Consider the following 14479-nt stretch of genomic DNA (forward strand, 5'->3'; position numbering starts at 1 on the left):
CATTCTGTTGAGGAAATTTCTCTTTGCCTTTTCTGGGTCATCGGTCAGAGAGGATGAGTTGGGTATCGTCGGCGTAGGAGATGATGTTTAGGTCATGTTGTCTGATGATTTTGGCAAGCGGGCATGTAAATGTTGGAGAGTCGGGCTCAGTGAGGTTCCTTGGGGTATTCTGCAGCATGTTTCTTTGAGTTCTGATGTGAATGGTGGTAGCCCGACACTGGGTTCTTTTGGTAAGGAAGGATCTGATCCATTCCAGTGCTCCATCGTGGATGCCGGCGTTGTGGAGTCTGGTGCAGAGGGAGGGGTGGGAAGACTGTGTCAAACGGGTAGAGAGGTCAAGAAGGAGAAGTGCAGCCATGCCTCCGTGGTCCAGTATGGCGCGTATGTCATCAGTGGCTACTAGTGCTCTTTCAGTACTGTGGTCACTCCTGACCGGATGGGTCTAGGATGTGGTGTGTCTCGAGGAATTTGGTGAGTTGCTGGTTGACAGCCTTTTCCGTTACTTTGGCTAGGAAAGGAGGCAAAGAGATGGGTCTGTAGTTCCTCAGCTTCCTTGGGTCGGCGGTAGGTTTCTTGAGTAGCGAGATGATCTCTGCATGCTCCCAGTCAGATGGGAAGGTGGCGGTCTCGAAGGATCAGTTGATAGTTCGCAGAGCTCTGGTGCGATGGTGACACTGGCCAGGTTGAAAATGGGATGTGGGCACGGATCAGAGGGTGCTCCAGAGTGGATGAAGTTCATGAGTTTTAGTTTGGGGCCCAAGAGTTCAAGATCTGGTGCGGTGTGGGGTCCACAGTAGTGTTAGTGGGCGGTGCGGACAGGCTTCAGTTCCTGAAGCCTTCGAAAATGCCCTGGATTTCCAGTGGAAGAAGGTGGTGAGGTCGCCGCAGAGGCTTGAGAGGGAGGGATGACTGAGCTGTCTGTCCCAGGTTTCGTGAACTCTGACAATGAAGAGCTCCTTGCTGTTGTGAGCGCTTGTGCAGATGTGTTCTTGAATGGCGGCTTTCTTAGCAGCTCTGATGTTCTGGTGATGCGTGGTTACTGCATTCTTGAAGGCTATGCTGTCGTTGATTAGCTGCTCCTCCGTTTCCGTTCCTGTAGTCTGCAGGAGCTTTGGATTCTTGCAGGTCTGTCGTGAATCGTCTAGGTGTCTTGCTTGTTTGTTTCCTGTGGGATTCCTGAGAGGACTACACTGCTGGCGCACTCAAAGATCCAGCGGTGTAGGTTATGTGCAGATTCATTCGCGTTTGGGGAGGAGGAGTGGCTGAGTGTGTCGGTGAGTTGCACTTCTGTGACTTTGCCCCAGCATCTGCCAGGGGGTGGGGAGGAATAGTGGTGTTCTTCGTGAAGTTGAAGTTGACGCACCAGTGGTCGGTCTAATAGTATTCAGAGATGTGAGAGATGGTGATTATGTTCCCTGCCGAGAAGATGAGGTCGAGGTGTGCCCAGCTGTGTGAGTGGGGACGCTGACATGTTGTTTGAGGCAGAGTGTTGCGAGGTTGCCCAAGAGGCTTGCGTGAGGAGTATGCACTTGAGCTTGGAGCGGGATTGAGTGGTGGTTGGTGGAGGTGTGGGAGCATGAGTAGCACAAAAAGGGGCTCATAAGTGCTCCTTGGGTCGCCTAGGTGGCAGGCTGAGGATGGTCCTGGGTTGAGAGCACGTAGAGTATTAGCGCGAACCGACGGACGGAGCGAGAACCAGGGTACATGGCGCTGGCCGCAGACTGGCTTGCCTTTGGCATGCCACCCCTAAAAAGGGGAGGGAGGTGGGAGGGTCTGGACAGCTGGGAGAGCGGGGAAAGCGCTTCGCTGGCAGGGGTTGGGGCAGCAGCAGTAGGAAGGGAACCGTGGGAAAGTGGCAATGGGGAGAGGCGCTGAGAAAAAAGTGTAGAAAAGCAGCAAAGTAGACAGACAAGAAAAAGAGTGAAAAACAAGAGAAAAGCAGGAAAAGGCAGAAAGCAGACCGAAGCAGAGGGACACTGGGCCACCAGGGATGAGGTGCAGACGGGTGGCTGCGAGTGGAGGCTGGCCTCGATCTCCAAAATGAAAGGTTCTTGAGGAGAACGGTTGCAGTGGCAGCAGCAGGTGGAGCCACGCAGGAGGGAGCGACAAACGCCGACACGTTAATTTACCATGTGCAACTCTGTCAACACAAACTACATCAGATAGCAATACATCATGTGTCCACCAAAGACTGACCACGAGGTACTAATGATGATGATGCAACACAGCAATACAAATTATTCTCCTAGGTAGAGAGCCGGGTCCATGCCAGGTTTTTAGCATATCCACATTTAGAAAAAAGATGTTTCAGAAATCTACATTTTTCTAAGTCTGGATATGCTAAAAATCTGGCATGGATCTGGCTCTCCAGGACAGAATTTGCAGAACCCTGACCTAACGTGAAGAACTAAAATGTATTTACTATCTGGATATGACCGAACGAGGAACAAGACTACTGGATGGGAGCTTAAATCTTCTTGCAGAAAACTATTTTTAGATGATCGATATTAAGTGAATCCTAGCTGTTCACTAAGTTTTAAGTGGAACCTTCAAGATGACTAAGTTTATGAAAACAATAGCATCCTATTATACACAATAAGTTGGTGGGGGAGAGGGGTAGAGTTAATAGGGTTTCCTTCTATATGTATTATCCAACCGCTGAAACAAAGTCATAATGTGTCGGTATTACATAGGTTTTGACAGGATCATAACGCATGTGTGTAACTCTTGTTGACAAAATTTTAATGATACTTGGTAATTTGAACAGTAAAATAGGATACAAAAATCTAAATCTTCGCTGTTGAAAGGATATTCAATTGGCTGTGCACCTTTATAACCGATTCCCCTTTTCTTTAGTTTTTATGATGTCAAAATCAACCACTTTATTAATTGCTTTAGAACTGGAAGTTGTGCAAAACATTGCTCCCATTCTTTGCAGTTTTAGGAATGAGCAAACAAATCCTTAGTAAAGGAAATGAACCCAACAAAAGCAATTTATCTCAAAATAGCATGGAGTAAAATTATACAACTCAGTGAATTCCAATGCAGGACTGAGTCCATAATCTCTTTCGCTTTGCCACAGTCCACAGCAATTCAGCATTTCAGTATTTTCAGGACCCACAAGTTCAGTTATGGCAGTCTTCATTCTATTTTTATATAATGGGTTCTTGTCCTTGAATGATAAATTCATAGGTGAAACTACGTTGCTTTGTTAAACACCACATTTGTTCTTCGAACATCACAAAGTCAATAGTAGTTAAGGCTCTATGCATATTTTTAAAAAGCCTTCGTTCGCAAGATAAAATATTCCCACCCATCAGGAAACCTATAAACAAGAAACTAGCACGAAGTGTGTTGTATCAGTGTTTTCTGATTTTATGTACGGCCATGTCAAAATTGAGGTAATTACTTTAACAGTTTTTTCATTAAATACTTTAGATCACTTTTTCTAATAATTTGCATCTGAAAGCAATGACAGAATGAATCTAATACTTTCAGGCAAAAGGTCTGTAGTGCAGGGACGAACGCGAGTATACGTAACGTGCATGGGCTCGCACGCACACTTTTAAAAGCAAATATTTCCGTGCAAAATACAAAAGATGTGGGGGGAGGAGTTTGCTAGGTTTTTCGTCTAGACCGGGTTCTAAGTGATGGCAGATGTGGCTGCGAGACTAGAGGGGCTCAGCTTTGTGCTGCAACCTTGGGTTCAGCACCTCTTGGCATCCTCACGTGGTAACTTCACTGTTCCTTGCCACGTGAGCAGTACAAACATAGAACCTACTTTCGCACCTGAGGTGTGCACACTGAATTGCTGCTTCCTGCTGGTAACCTTCCACAGCGAGGATGGCGCACTGATAAGAGCAACAGCTGCCCTGGAGCGACAGAGGGCTTGGATTGTATATTATATTCATTAAAACTGTGCTTACTTTCTGTTCTGACAGAGTTCCCCTTGCGGCAGAAAGGACTATGTTTCCACACTTCGCCTTTCTCAGCATTTCTGTTGGCGTCCTTTTACTTTCAGGTGCCAGGTTCCTTTCCTCTCTTTCTGCCCAGAGATGTTTTATGAAAAATTATGGTGCCCGGACAACCTACTTCTGCATAGATTCATAGTGCCTAGAACATATCACCTGCAACATCTAGCCATTAGGACTTCTAGTGGTGTTCCATTTCAATCTGTTAGGCATTGCAATGTACGAATACACTCCTTGCAGGTTTTTAAGTCTTGCAAGGCATATGTGATGTTTCTTTCACAATGGCTTCCATTTATCACAGGTATGTGCATCACTTCTATCCGTGGACTCTAGTCAGGTTTGCCTCAATGCTTGGCTTTTTTCACAAAATAAACAAGTTTGTGTCCAAATGGAGAAATTCAGCACAAAATACTTTTTCACAAGAAGTCCTGATGAGCTCAACCCCGCAGACACACTATTTCATTCCTTCATGCCAAACGTAGAAAAGCAATTTCTATGTGCCCGGGGATGCACCAGACATAAGTTCTTGGATCTACTGCACCAAAACCTAGAGAAAATACCACATTATCTCATCCTAAGCAAACTCTGGAAGAGATCAGAAAGGGAAACAATAGGTGCAAGGGAAAATCGCTCGGAGAAAATGACTGCGTGAGAATGCCATCATAAGACAGTTTTTCGTTTAGGCATTGGCCCATTAAGTTGGAGGTCTACATAACCTGCTAATTTGCAGTTACATCTCAGGAATAAAACCAGCCAGGATGTAAGCACAATGTATTATTTTCTTGAGAACTCACTTTTTGCATCACACTATATCAGTCTTATAATGCACAAAATGTTTAGACAAGGGTCGTGTCTCTCATATACAGAAAAGTCCATAATTATTTTATTTGCCCAGCTTGTATGGAGCTGATTTTAGGCACAAAGACCACTACGTAGCACTTTAAAGTATATTCTTACATAGTCTGTGTACTTACCATAATCCTTTGCTTCCTTTCTTCTTATAAGCATTGGTATCTGATTGGCTGAACAGATGACTGTAGCCAGAGGTAATGCAGTGTATGGAACACCACACACTGTATCATACTTTATACCAGCATCTTTAGCGGTTTGAAAAATAAAATCGGAAACCTAGGCAAATAAAAAACGTTTGTTAAAAAACAAATATGGCTGAAATGAAGTAAAGAATACAGTAAGAAATGCACCAGCTGTCGGTTAAGAAATATAAACAGTGACCAATGTGTTGCACAACATAAACCCAGGTATATGAACCCTACAGGAAAAGGGTTTTCCTGTGCATTTTAAAATCACATTTTATTTATTAAATGGGTAGCTATGCCCAGCTGAGTACTTTCACTGGTAAAGTTTAAGAGGTTATGCAAGCAAAGCAGGAGAAGCAGGTTATCTGGTGGTAAGTGGTGAATACAGAAGGTTAAAACATAATAGATGTGAAATGCAGCATTGTTTTTTTTCTTTTCAGCCCTATCAAAAGCAAAGAGTGAGCTCAGTCCGAAAGAACAAATCATCCTAGGAGCCACACCAACAACCATGACATTTGCTCCCTCGAGTTAAATTGTGTTTCCATAAACGCACGCTCTGGTTTATTGCTTTGAAAGTCTGCAAACCCCAGCTGGAACGACGTTTGCAGATGCCTTCAAGCATTTGTTCAACTAGACTTCTTGTTCTACGTTAGCACTTAGTGCAAACTACTGGTTGTGTAGTTACTTTGAGGCAACACTACAAAAAGAAAGTTTCATACAGATGCTAGAGCGCAAGCACAAGATGCACTGGAGTTGTGTCAGACAGTCCTTCCTCTCTGTCCTCCTGTGAAAGGACCAATTATGTTTTACCTGGTTTTATAGTGTCCTTTACATTATTACTAAAGCTACCCCTATGTAATATAATGTATGCTTTGTTGGTCACAGTAAACACTACGAACATCAGACACACAAACTAGCGGAGATTGTAGTATTGCTCGCCAGTCCACAAAAGCACAGAGTAGCCATCGGTTTCACTTGCTGATAGTTGGTAAACACTCATATTAGAGTATCTGGGCTTCAACACTCTAGCTCAGTAATATATTCACAATTATATAATGCGAACAGCCTCTTTACAAATTGGCGCTGCTCCTTAACTAATATTTGCATCCATATCACCTTCTAAGCAAAAAAATATATAGGTGGTTTCAATAACAAAATTTTACCCTGACTTAAAAATACTCTGATCTGGAACAAGATTAGTGTTTTTTTTGTACTCATTAACACGGCACTAGCAGCTAGGAGCCCACACACCAATCCAAACATACTATACAGGGCAGGAACACAACAGTGTAACCACGTGATCATCTAGCTTCCAGAAAACATTTAAAATACTATATAAAAAGAATAACACTACAATAGAATCGAAGTATTCCTAAAATAGCAATTCTACAATCTGGGCCAAAGATCTTCCTAGAGAAACATAAAACAACCTGAGAAAATAAGTTTATTTTTACAAACAAAGACGCCTGATGCAACAATCACCCAAGCAACCAATCTTAACTCGGAAAATCACAGAATACCAGGAAGGCAAGATACCCAAGGCACACGGCTCTTGAACTAGAAAGTTCCAACACATGAACCAATTTTAAATTAAAGCAAACCAAGAATTTAAGATATTGACCATTACTGACAGACAGCTTACCATAGGCACAGTCATCCCAAAGATAATTCAAGCAGGAAATAAATACAGAAATAGCACAGCTATCGCAAGCGCAACCTTATCCCAGACAATTCAAGGAAGAGATGTCTTATTTATATCCGTTGACTATCAAATCTACAACCGTTCACTGTCTTCCACTTAAGGCTTTGATTCCCAATATCCCAAACAAAAATAAATGCTGACAACTTAACATTCAAACAAATAGCCTTGCATTACCAAGACCTCAACAATAAACTACCTCCCTTTACATTTTCTACAACAGTTTTCATAGAACTTAAAAGACATATCCACCACTGAGACAACTTCATAGGTCAAACATGCGTCCGAACCACTTCTTTACTCTTCAGAGCATTAAAAGTGAATATTTAAAATACACACAAAACATATGCGAGGACAGATTTCTGTTAGCACAGAAAGCAGCAGCCCATAATTTTCCAATGGCTCGTTTAATATAGTAATCAATGCAGATCATAAAGACAAACAAGCATTGGCAATGTAATGGGTCTCGCGTTCGCACGAGTTAGAGCTATTAGCGTTGTGAATTCCTAACTGGACTTTTACTTTCCATTTTCAATTTATGAGGCAAGGAAACAGTTGACATAAGCGAGCCAATTCAAAGCGAAATGGCTGCCATGATCGTGAAGGAGAGACACAAAAGGAAAAAGAAGTTTGCTTGCAGTCAAACGTATCGGCAAACGTGCAATTATCCATGTAACAGGGTCGGTGTCCAAAGCGGTAAAAGGATTTGTGAAAGGCAAGCCCATGAACAAGTGATGGGCATGGTTAAAAGCCCACAGATAGCGTATAGCAGGTCATAGCACTTGCGTGCTCGACTTTAAAAAAAAAAAAAAAAAAACGACATTTGGCACGGCAAGAAGTTCAACAAGGACGACAGGGAAAATGATTTTTTTTTTTTTTTTTTTTTTTTTTTTTTAAAATCTGCCTCAATTGCAGCCAGGTGAAGGACAGCAATCATGCTGAAGCAATCAGTACTTGCTCCATGCTCCAGTTGAAAGAAGAGAAGTGAAGCCAGCCATTAAAAGGCAGCAAATAAGAGACAATGAAGGCAACAAATGTTAAGCAACTGGCAGGATGCAAACTCCTTGCAGTATACAGTATCTCTCACAAGAGAAGGCATGGAACACATGCTGTTGCAGACGAGACCTTAAAAGGACTAGCTCCCAAACGTATGCTTTTGCCGACAACAAAAAACATAGGCTCTGCAGCCCCTAATTGTTCCTACTGGCAACTCTCACAAGTCTTGCAAAACTGAAGAGTTGACACACTGTCTGCGATGCACATTTTCTAAACAAGTGATCAGGCTTTTGTCTCAGTGCTTTATAAAGTGACTTTGCAGGAGACTGTGAGAACACAGGGCAAGACCTGCAGCCAGTACACAAAAATATAAAGAAATTACCAGAAGTAAAGTGCAATGTGGGACACCTAGCCTGCCCACTTAGTATGCTACTCATGTAAACCATTGCTTTGTTACAATTTTTTCTTACTTGAATGTTCCCCAGAGTTTCCAATACTGACCACACCTACTGGAAAGCTTGATTTGCATCCTTAGCAATAAGAGAAGCTTGACTGAAAGAACACCCAAATCTAAACCCGAACGTTGAGATTCCCATCTAGCACTTGAAAAGGCCACAAATGCAGTTTTTAGACCATGAAAGGCACCCAGAACTGTCCTTCACTGAAAAATATAACTAACTGTGAAAAACGTCTTTCAGACAAGCCAATCCCGAATGAGCTCATACAATCGCTGTGGGGTGAAGGGATTGAGTTCCACAAGCAAACGCACCAGCAGAAGCACAACTGTTGGAGTATTCACAACCGTGTGGTAGTTTTAAAATCTTCGAACAACATGCAGAGGACATCATAATGACAGAAGATAGTGAGGTCACCCCAAGCACAAAGAGGGGTACACTGACAGAATTTGGAAACACCAACCACAAAAAATATATATATATATATATATATGAAATGAGAGAATGAACAAGCCCACTGGTGTGGTAAAGAAGTGGGCTGACAACATTCACCTCTAGCCAGAAAACAAGTAGTTGCGCTACTCACATGAAGAACAACTGTGCACAATATAAAATTCCCTTTAGAGATAATGGGAGCTGTGGTTGGCGGAAGAAGATAAGAAAAAGTGCATAGAACAAAGACACAGTTAATGTAGTGAAAAAACAGAGAAATGAACCTAGCAAGATATCGGAGTCTAATGGTAAAAGGGCTTTCTGGTTGTGGGTTCAAGGGGCAATGTTACCGATGTGGTAAAATAGGTCACATGGCAAACTCAAAAGATTGTCCAGCACTGAAGGTTATATGCAACATGTATGGTAAAAAAGGGGCATTATATGGTTTATTGCCAGAGTAGCAGACAGTCTAGGAGAATCAACAGTCGTATGGTTAAAGAAGTCTGTTATAAAACATCACAAATGAGAGATGTTGGCGATGGCAATCCTAAAGATCGTGAACATTTAACACTGTTTGATTCTTGCTCTAAACTAATCATTATTATTGAGAAAGATTTTAATGAGTTGTTTGGTGCGAATTTGACACGGTAAAAGATGGACATTCGCCCAGAGAGATATTGGTGGGGAGTTGCGGGGGGGTGGGGGGAGGTATGAGAGGAGGGGGGCAACCGATAAAGATGAAGTTACTTTCCGGATGAATAAGAATATAAAAAGAGGTTTTGCAGTTTGTAAAATATATGTCTCCATAAAAGGTGACAGTATTTTTGGGGTGGCTGGTATGAAAAGACCCGGGGGTATGTTTAGACCCTAATGCACAACCACAGGTATACACAAGCAATTCACACTCACTTGTTATTTGAAAGAGTTCCATGAAGTCTTTGAAAATAAGTTAGGCTGCCTAAAACCTATATACATGAGATTAAGTTAAGAAAGGGTTCAGTTCTGATTGATTCAAAGATAAGAATGTTACCATTCAATGTGCAAGATGCAGTGAGAAGTGAACTGGATATGTTGTGTATTAGCATGGGTGTGATAGAACCAGTGGAGTGACGGAGCGGCTAGCTCCAATTTTAGTTGACAAAAAAAAGCCGACGGTAAACTCAATTTGTGTGTGGACCTGTGTGCTTTAAACAAGAAAGCTATAGTTGACTAATGTCTTCTATCTAATAACTGACATTTTAATGGCACTAGCTGGGGTCAAGTTTTTCTCTTCCTTAGACCTGACTTCAACTTATCAGGTTCAGCTACACCCTGAATCTCAAGAATTGAGTGTTCATCACACCCATGGGAGCATACAAGTGTAAAATGATGCCTTTTAGCCTGGTATCTGCAGCTTCCATTTTCCAGAGAAGTATGTCCTCTAGTCTAAAACATATGCCAGGTGTCTTTTTGTATCAGGGTGGTTTGTGACACTACCAAGCTTGAACATTATGAGGAATATAAAATAGGAGAAGGTTAGTGAAAAATAATGCGACGTTTGAATGGGATAAAAAAATGTACTGATGAGTTTCAAGATGTAAATAGATGTTTAGCAAGTGCACCCAAGCTGAAGTCATTCACACCTGGGCGTAAAGTTATCATTACTAGAGATGCTAGTACCAAAGGCTGAGATGCAGTTCTGTTACAAGAAGCTGTAACTGGAGAAGCAACCACAGGTTTTACCTCAAGAGCCTTAAAAGAGGCAGAAGTTACTTACCCAGTGATAGAAAAAGAAGCGTTGGCTGTTTTATTGACTTTGACAAGTGTAAAGGGTTCACATGGGAGTAACAATTTTAAGGTATGCACGGATCACAAACCCCTAAGAGAAATATTCATGATGAAAGGTTTGGAGGCAGTATCAAGGAAAATCAGGTTATTAACCCCTTTGCTGCCAGGCCTTTTCCCCCTCTTGTGTCAGTGTTTTTTTTGGCTATTTGGGGCAGTTTGCGCTTAGGCCCTCATAACTTTTTGTCCACATAAGCTAGCTAAGCCAAATTGGCGTCCTTTTTTTCCAACATCCTAGGGATTCTAGAGGTACCCAGACTTTGTGGGTTCCCCTGAAGGAGGCCAAGAAATTAGCCAAAATACAGTGAAAATTTCATTTTTTTTTTTTTTTAAATGGGAAAAAGTGGCTGCAGAAGGCGGCTTGTGGTTTTTTCCCTGAAAATGGCATCAACAAAGGGTTTGCGGTGCTTTCAGGAACAGGCAGACTTGAATCAGAAAACCCAATTTTTCAACACAAATTTGGCATTTTACTGGGACATACCCCATTTTTACAATTTTTTGTGCTTTCAGCCTCCTTCCAGTCAGTGACAGAAATGGGCGTGAAACCAATGCTGGATCCCAGAAACCTAAACATTTCTGAAAAGTAGACAAAATTCTGAATTCAGCAAGGGGTCATTTGTGTAGAACCTACAAGAGTTTCCTACAGAAAACAACAACTGAAAAAGAAAAATATTGAAATTGAGGTGAAAAAAACTGCAATTTTTCTCTATGTTTTACTCTGTAACTTTTTCCTGCAATGTCAGATATTCTAAAGCAATATACCGTTACGTCTGCTGGACTCCTCTGGTTGCGGGGATATATAGGGCTTGTAGGTTCATCAAGCACCCTAGGTACCCAGAGCCAATAAAAGAGAGGCACCCTGCAGTGCGTTTTCATTCTATACCGGGTATACAGCAATTCATTTGCTGAAATATAAAGAGTGAAAAATAGCTATCAAGAAAACCTTTCTATTTCCAAAATGGGCACAAGATAAGGTGTTGAGGAGCAGTGATTATTTGCACATCTCTGAATTCTGGGGTGACCATACTAGCATGTGAATTACAGGGCATTTCTCAAATAGATGTCTTTTTTACACACACACTTATATTTGGAAGGAAAAAATGTAGTGAAAGACAAAAGGCAATAACACTTGTTTTGCTAATCTATGTTCCCCCAAGTCTCCCGATAAAAAGGATACCTCACTTGTGTGGGTAGGCCTAGCACCCGCGACAGGAAAAGCCCCAAAACGCAACGTGGACACATCACATTTTTTGAAAGAAAACACAGGTGCTTTTTGCAAAGTGCCTACCTGTAGATTTTGGCCTCTAGCTCAGCAGGCACCTAGGGAAACCTACCAAACCTGTGCATTTTTGAAAACTAGAGACCTAGGGGAAATCAAGATGGGGTGACTTGTGGGGCTCTGACCAGGTTCTGTTACCCAGAATCCTTTGCAAACCTCAAAATTTGGCTAAAAAAAAAAAACACATTTTCCTCACATTTTGGTGACAAAGTTCTGGAATCAGAGAGGAGCCACAAATTTCCTTCCACCCAGCGTTCCCCCAAGTCTCCCGATAAAAATTATACCTCACTTGTGTGGGTAGGCCTAGCGCCCGCGACAGGAAATGCCCCAAAACGCAACGTGGACACATCACACTTTTTGAAAGAAAACAAAGGTGTTTTTTGCAAAGTGCCTACCTGTAGATTTTGGCCTCTAGCTCAGCCGGCACCTAGGGAAACCTACCAAACCTATGCATTTTTGAAAACTAGAGACCTAGGGGAATCCCAGATTGCCAATCGGCCAATCTGCCCTCAAGGGGGGCAGAAATGGTCTAAATACAATTTGCCCCCTAGGGGAGCGACCCTTGCCTAATGGGTCGCTCCCCATCTAAAAAAAAAAAAAAACACCCCAAAAAAAATTGCCCTGGCGCCTAGAGGTTTCTGCCCCTTGGGGGCAGATTGAACTAAAATCTGCCAATCTGCCCCCAAGGGGGGCAGAAATGGTCTAAATACAATTTGCCCCCAGGGGAGTGACCCTTGCCTAATGGGTCGTTCCCCATCTCTAAAAAAAAAAAAAAAAAAAAGTATATATAGGAGCGACCCTTGCCTACGGGGTCACTCCCCCTGCGTGACATTGTCGCCAAAAAAAAAAAAGTTACTCCCCATCTCTAAAAAAACAAACAAAACAAACAAAAAAAATTGCCCTGGCGCCTAGAGGTTTCTGCCCTCCCTGGGGGCAGATCGGCCTAACAATAGGCCGATCTACCCCAGGGGGGCAGAAATGGCCTAAAATAAATTCACCCCCCCCCCCCCCAACACCCCCCGGGAGCGACCCTTGCCTACGGGGTCACTCCCCCTGCGTGACATTGGCGCCAAAAAAAAGTCGCTCCCCATCTCTAAAAAAACAAACCAAAAAAAATTGCCCTGGCACCTAGAGGTTTCTGCCCCCCCCCCCCCCCCCCGGGGCAGAAATGGCCTAAAATAAATTTGCCCCCCCAACCCCCCCAGGAGGGACCCTTGCCTACGGGGTCACTCCCCCTGCGTGACATTGTCGCCAAAAAAAAAAAAAGTTACTCCCCATCTCTAAAAAAAACAAACAAAACAAACAAAAAAAATTGCCCTGGCGCCTAGAGGTTTCTGCCCTCCCTGGGGGCAGATCGGCCTAACAACAATAGGCCGATCTACCCCAGGGGGGCAGAAATGGCCTAAAATAAATTCACCCCCCCCCCCCCCCCAACACCCCCCGGGAGCGACCCTTGCCTACGGGGTCACTCCCCCTGCGTGACATTGGCGCCAAAAAAAAGTCGCTCCCCATCTCTAAAAAAACAAACCAAAAAAAATTGCCCTGGCACCTAGAGGTTTCTGCCCCCCCCCCCCCCCCCCGGGCAGAAATGGCCTAAAATAAATTTGCCCCCCCAACCCCCCCAGGAGGGACCCTTGCCTACGGGGTCACTCCCCCTGCGTGACATTGGCACCAAAAAAAAATAATCCCCGGTGCCTAGTGGTTTCTGCCCCCCTTGGGGGCAGATTGGCGTAGCAAAAAACAGCAGAAATGGTCTAAATAAAAGTTTCCCCTCCAGGGGAGCGACCCTTGTCCAAGGGGTCACTCCCCTTGCGTGAAATTCACGGAAAAAAAAACAAAAACTCCCTGGTGTCTAGTGGTTTCTGACCCCAAGGGGGGCAGTTTGGCCTCATCAAAATCGGCCAATCTGCAGAAATGGTCTAAATATAATTTGCCCCCTAGGGGAGCGACCCTTGCCTATTGGGTCACTCCCATCTCTAAAAAAACAAACAAACAAAAAAAAAATAAAAAAAAAAAAGTTTGCCCTGGTGCCTAGAGGTTTCTGCCCCCCCCCCCCCGGGGGGCAGATCGGCCTAATAACAATAGGCCGATCTGCCCCCAGGGGGTGCAGAAATGGCCTAAAATAAATTTGCCCCATCACCCCCGGGAAGCGACCCTTGCCTACAGAGTCGCTCCCCATCTCTAAAAAAACAAAACACAAACAAAAATAATTGCACTGGCGCCTAGAGGTTTCTGCCAACCCCCCCCCCCCCCCAGGAGGGACCCTTGCCTACGGGGTCGCTCCCCCTGCGTGACATTGGCGCCAAAAAAAAAAAATCCCCAGTGCCTAGTGGTTTCTGCCCCCCTTGGGGGCAGATTGGCATAGCAAAAAACGGCCGATCTGCCCCCAAAGGGGGCAGAAATGGCCTAAATACAATTTTCCCCTCCAGGGGAGCGACCCTTGTCCAAGGGGTCGCTCCCCATCTGTAAAACGAAAAAAAAAAAAAAATCCCCGGTATCTAGTGGTTTCTGCCCCCCTTGGGGGCAGATCGGCCTAATCAAAACAGGCTGATCTACCCCCCAGGGGGGCAGAAATGGCCTAAATATAATTTGCCCCCTAGGGGAGCGACCCTTGCCTAAGGGGTCGCTCCACACCTGAAAAAAAAAAAAAAAATGTATCCCTGGTGCCCTAGAGGTTTCTGTCCCCCCTGGGGGCAGATCGGCCTAATAATATTGCTCCCTTATTTCTATTTAAAAAAAAAAAAAAAACATCCCTGGTGTCTAGTGGGCGTTTCAAAAGCCGGATT

General features: G+C 43.7%; 1 protein-coding gene across 1 annotated transcript in view; it reads right to left on the reverse strand.

The window, feature by feature from the left end:
• UMPS (uridine monophosphate synthetase) overlaps positions 1-14479 on the reverse strand; it is a 101137-nt gene that overhangs the window by 62354 nt on the left and 24304 nt on the right. Inside the window, exon 2 of the mRNA XM_069224640.1 lies at positions 4946-5099. Within this exon, the coding sequence (XP_069080741.1) occupies positions 4946-5099 (154 nt within the window). The remainder of the gene's footprint in view (positions 1-4945; positions 5100-14479) is intronic.

The sequence above is a fragment of the Pleurodeles waltl genome, chromosome 3_1 (assembly GCF_031143425.1).
Source record: "Pleurodeles waltl isolate 20211129_DDA chromosome 3_1, aPleWal1.hap1.20221129, whole genome shotgun sequence".
Taxonomy (NCBI): Eukaryota; Metazoa; Chordata; class Amphibia; order Caudata; family Salamandridae; genus Pleurodeles; species Pleurodeles waltl.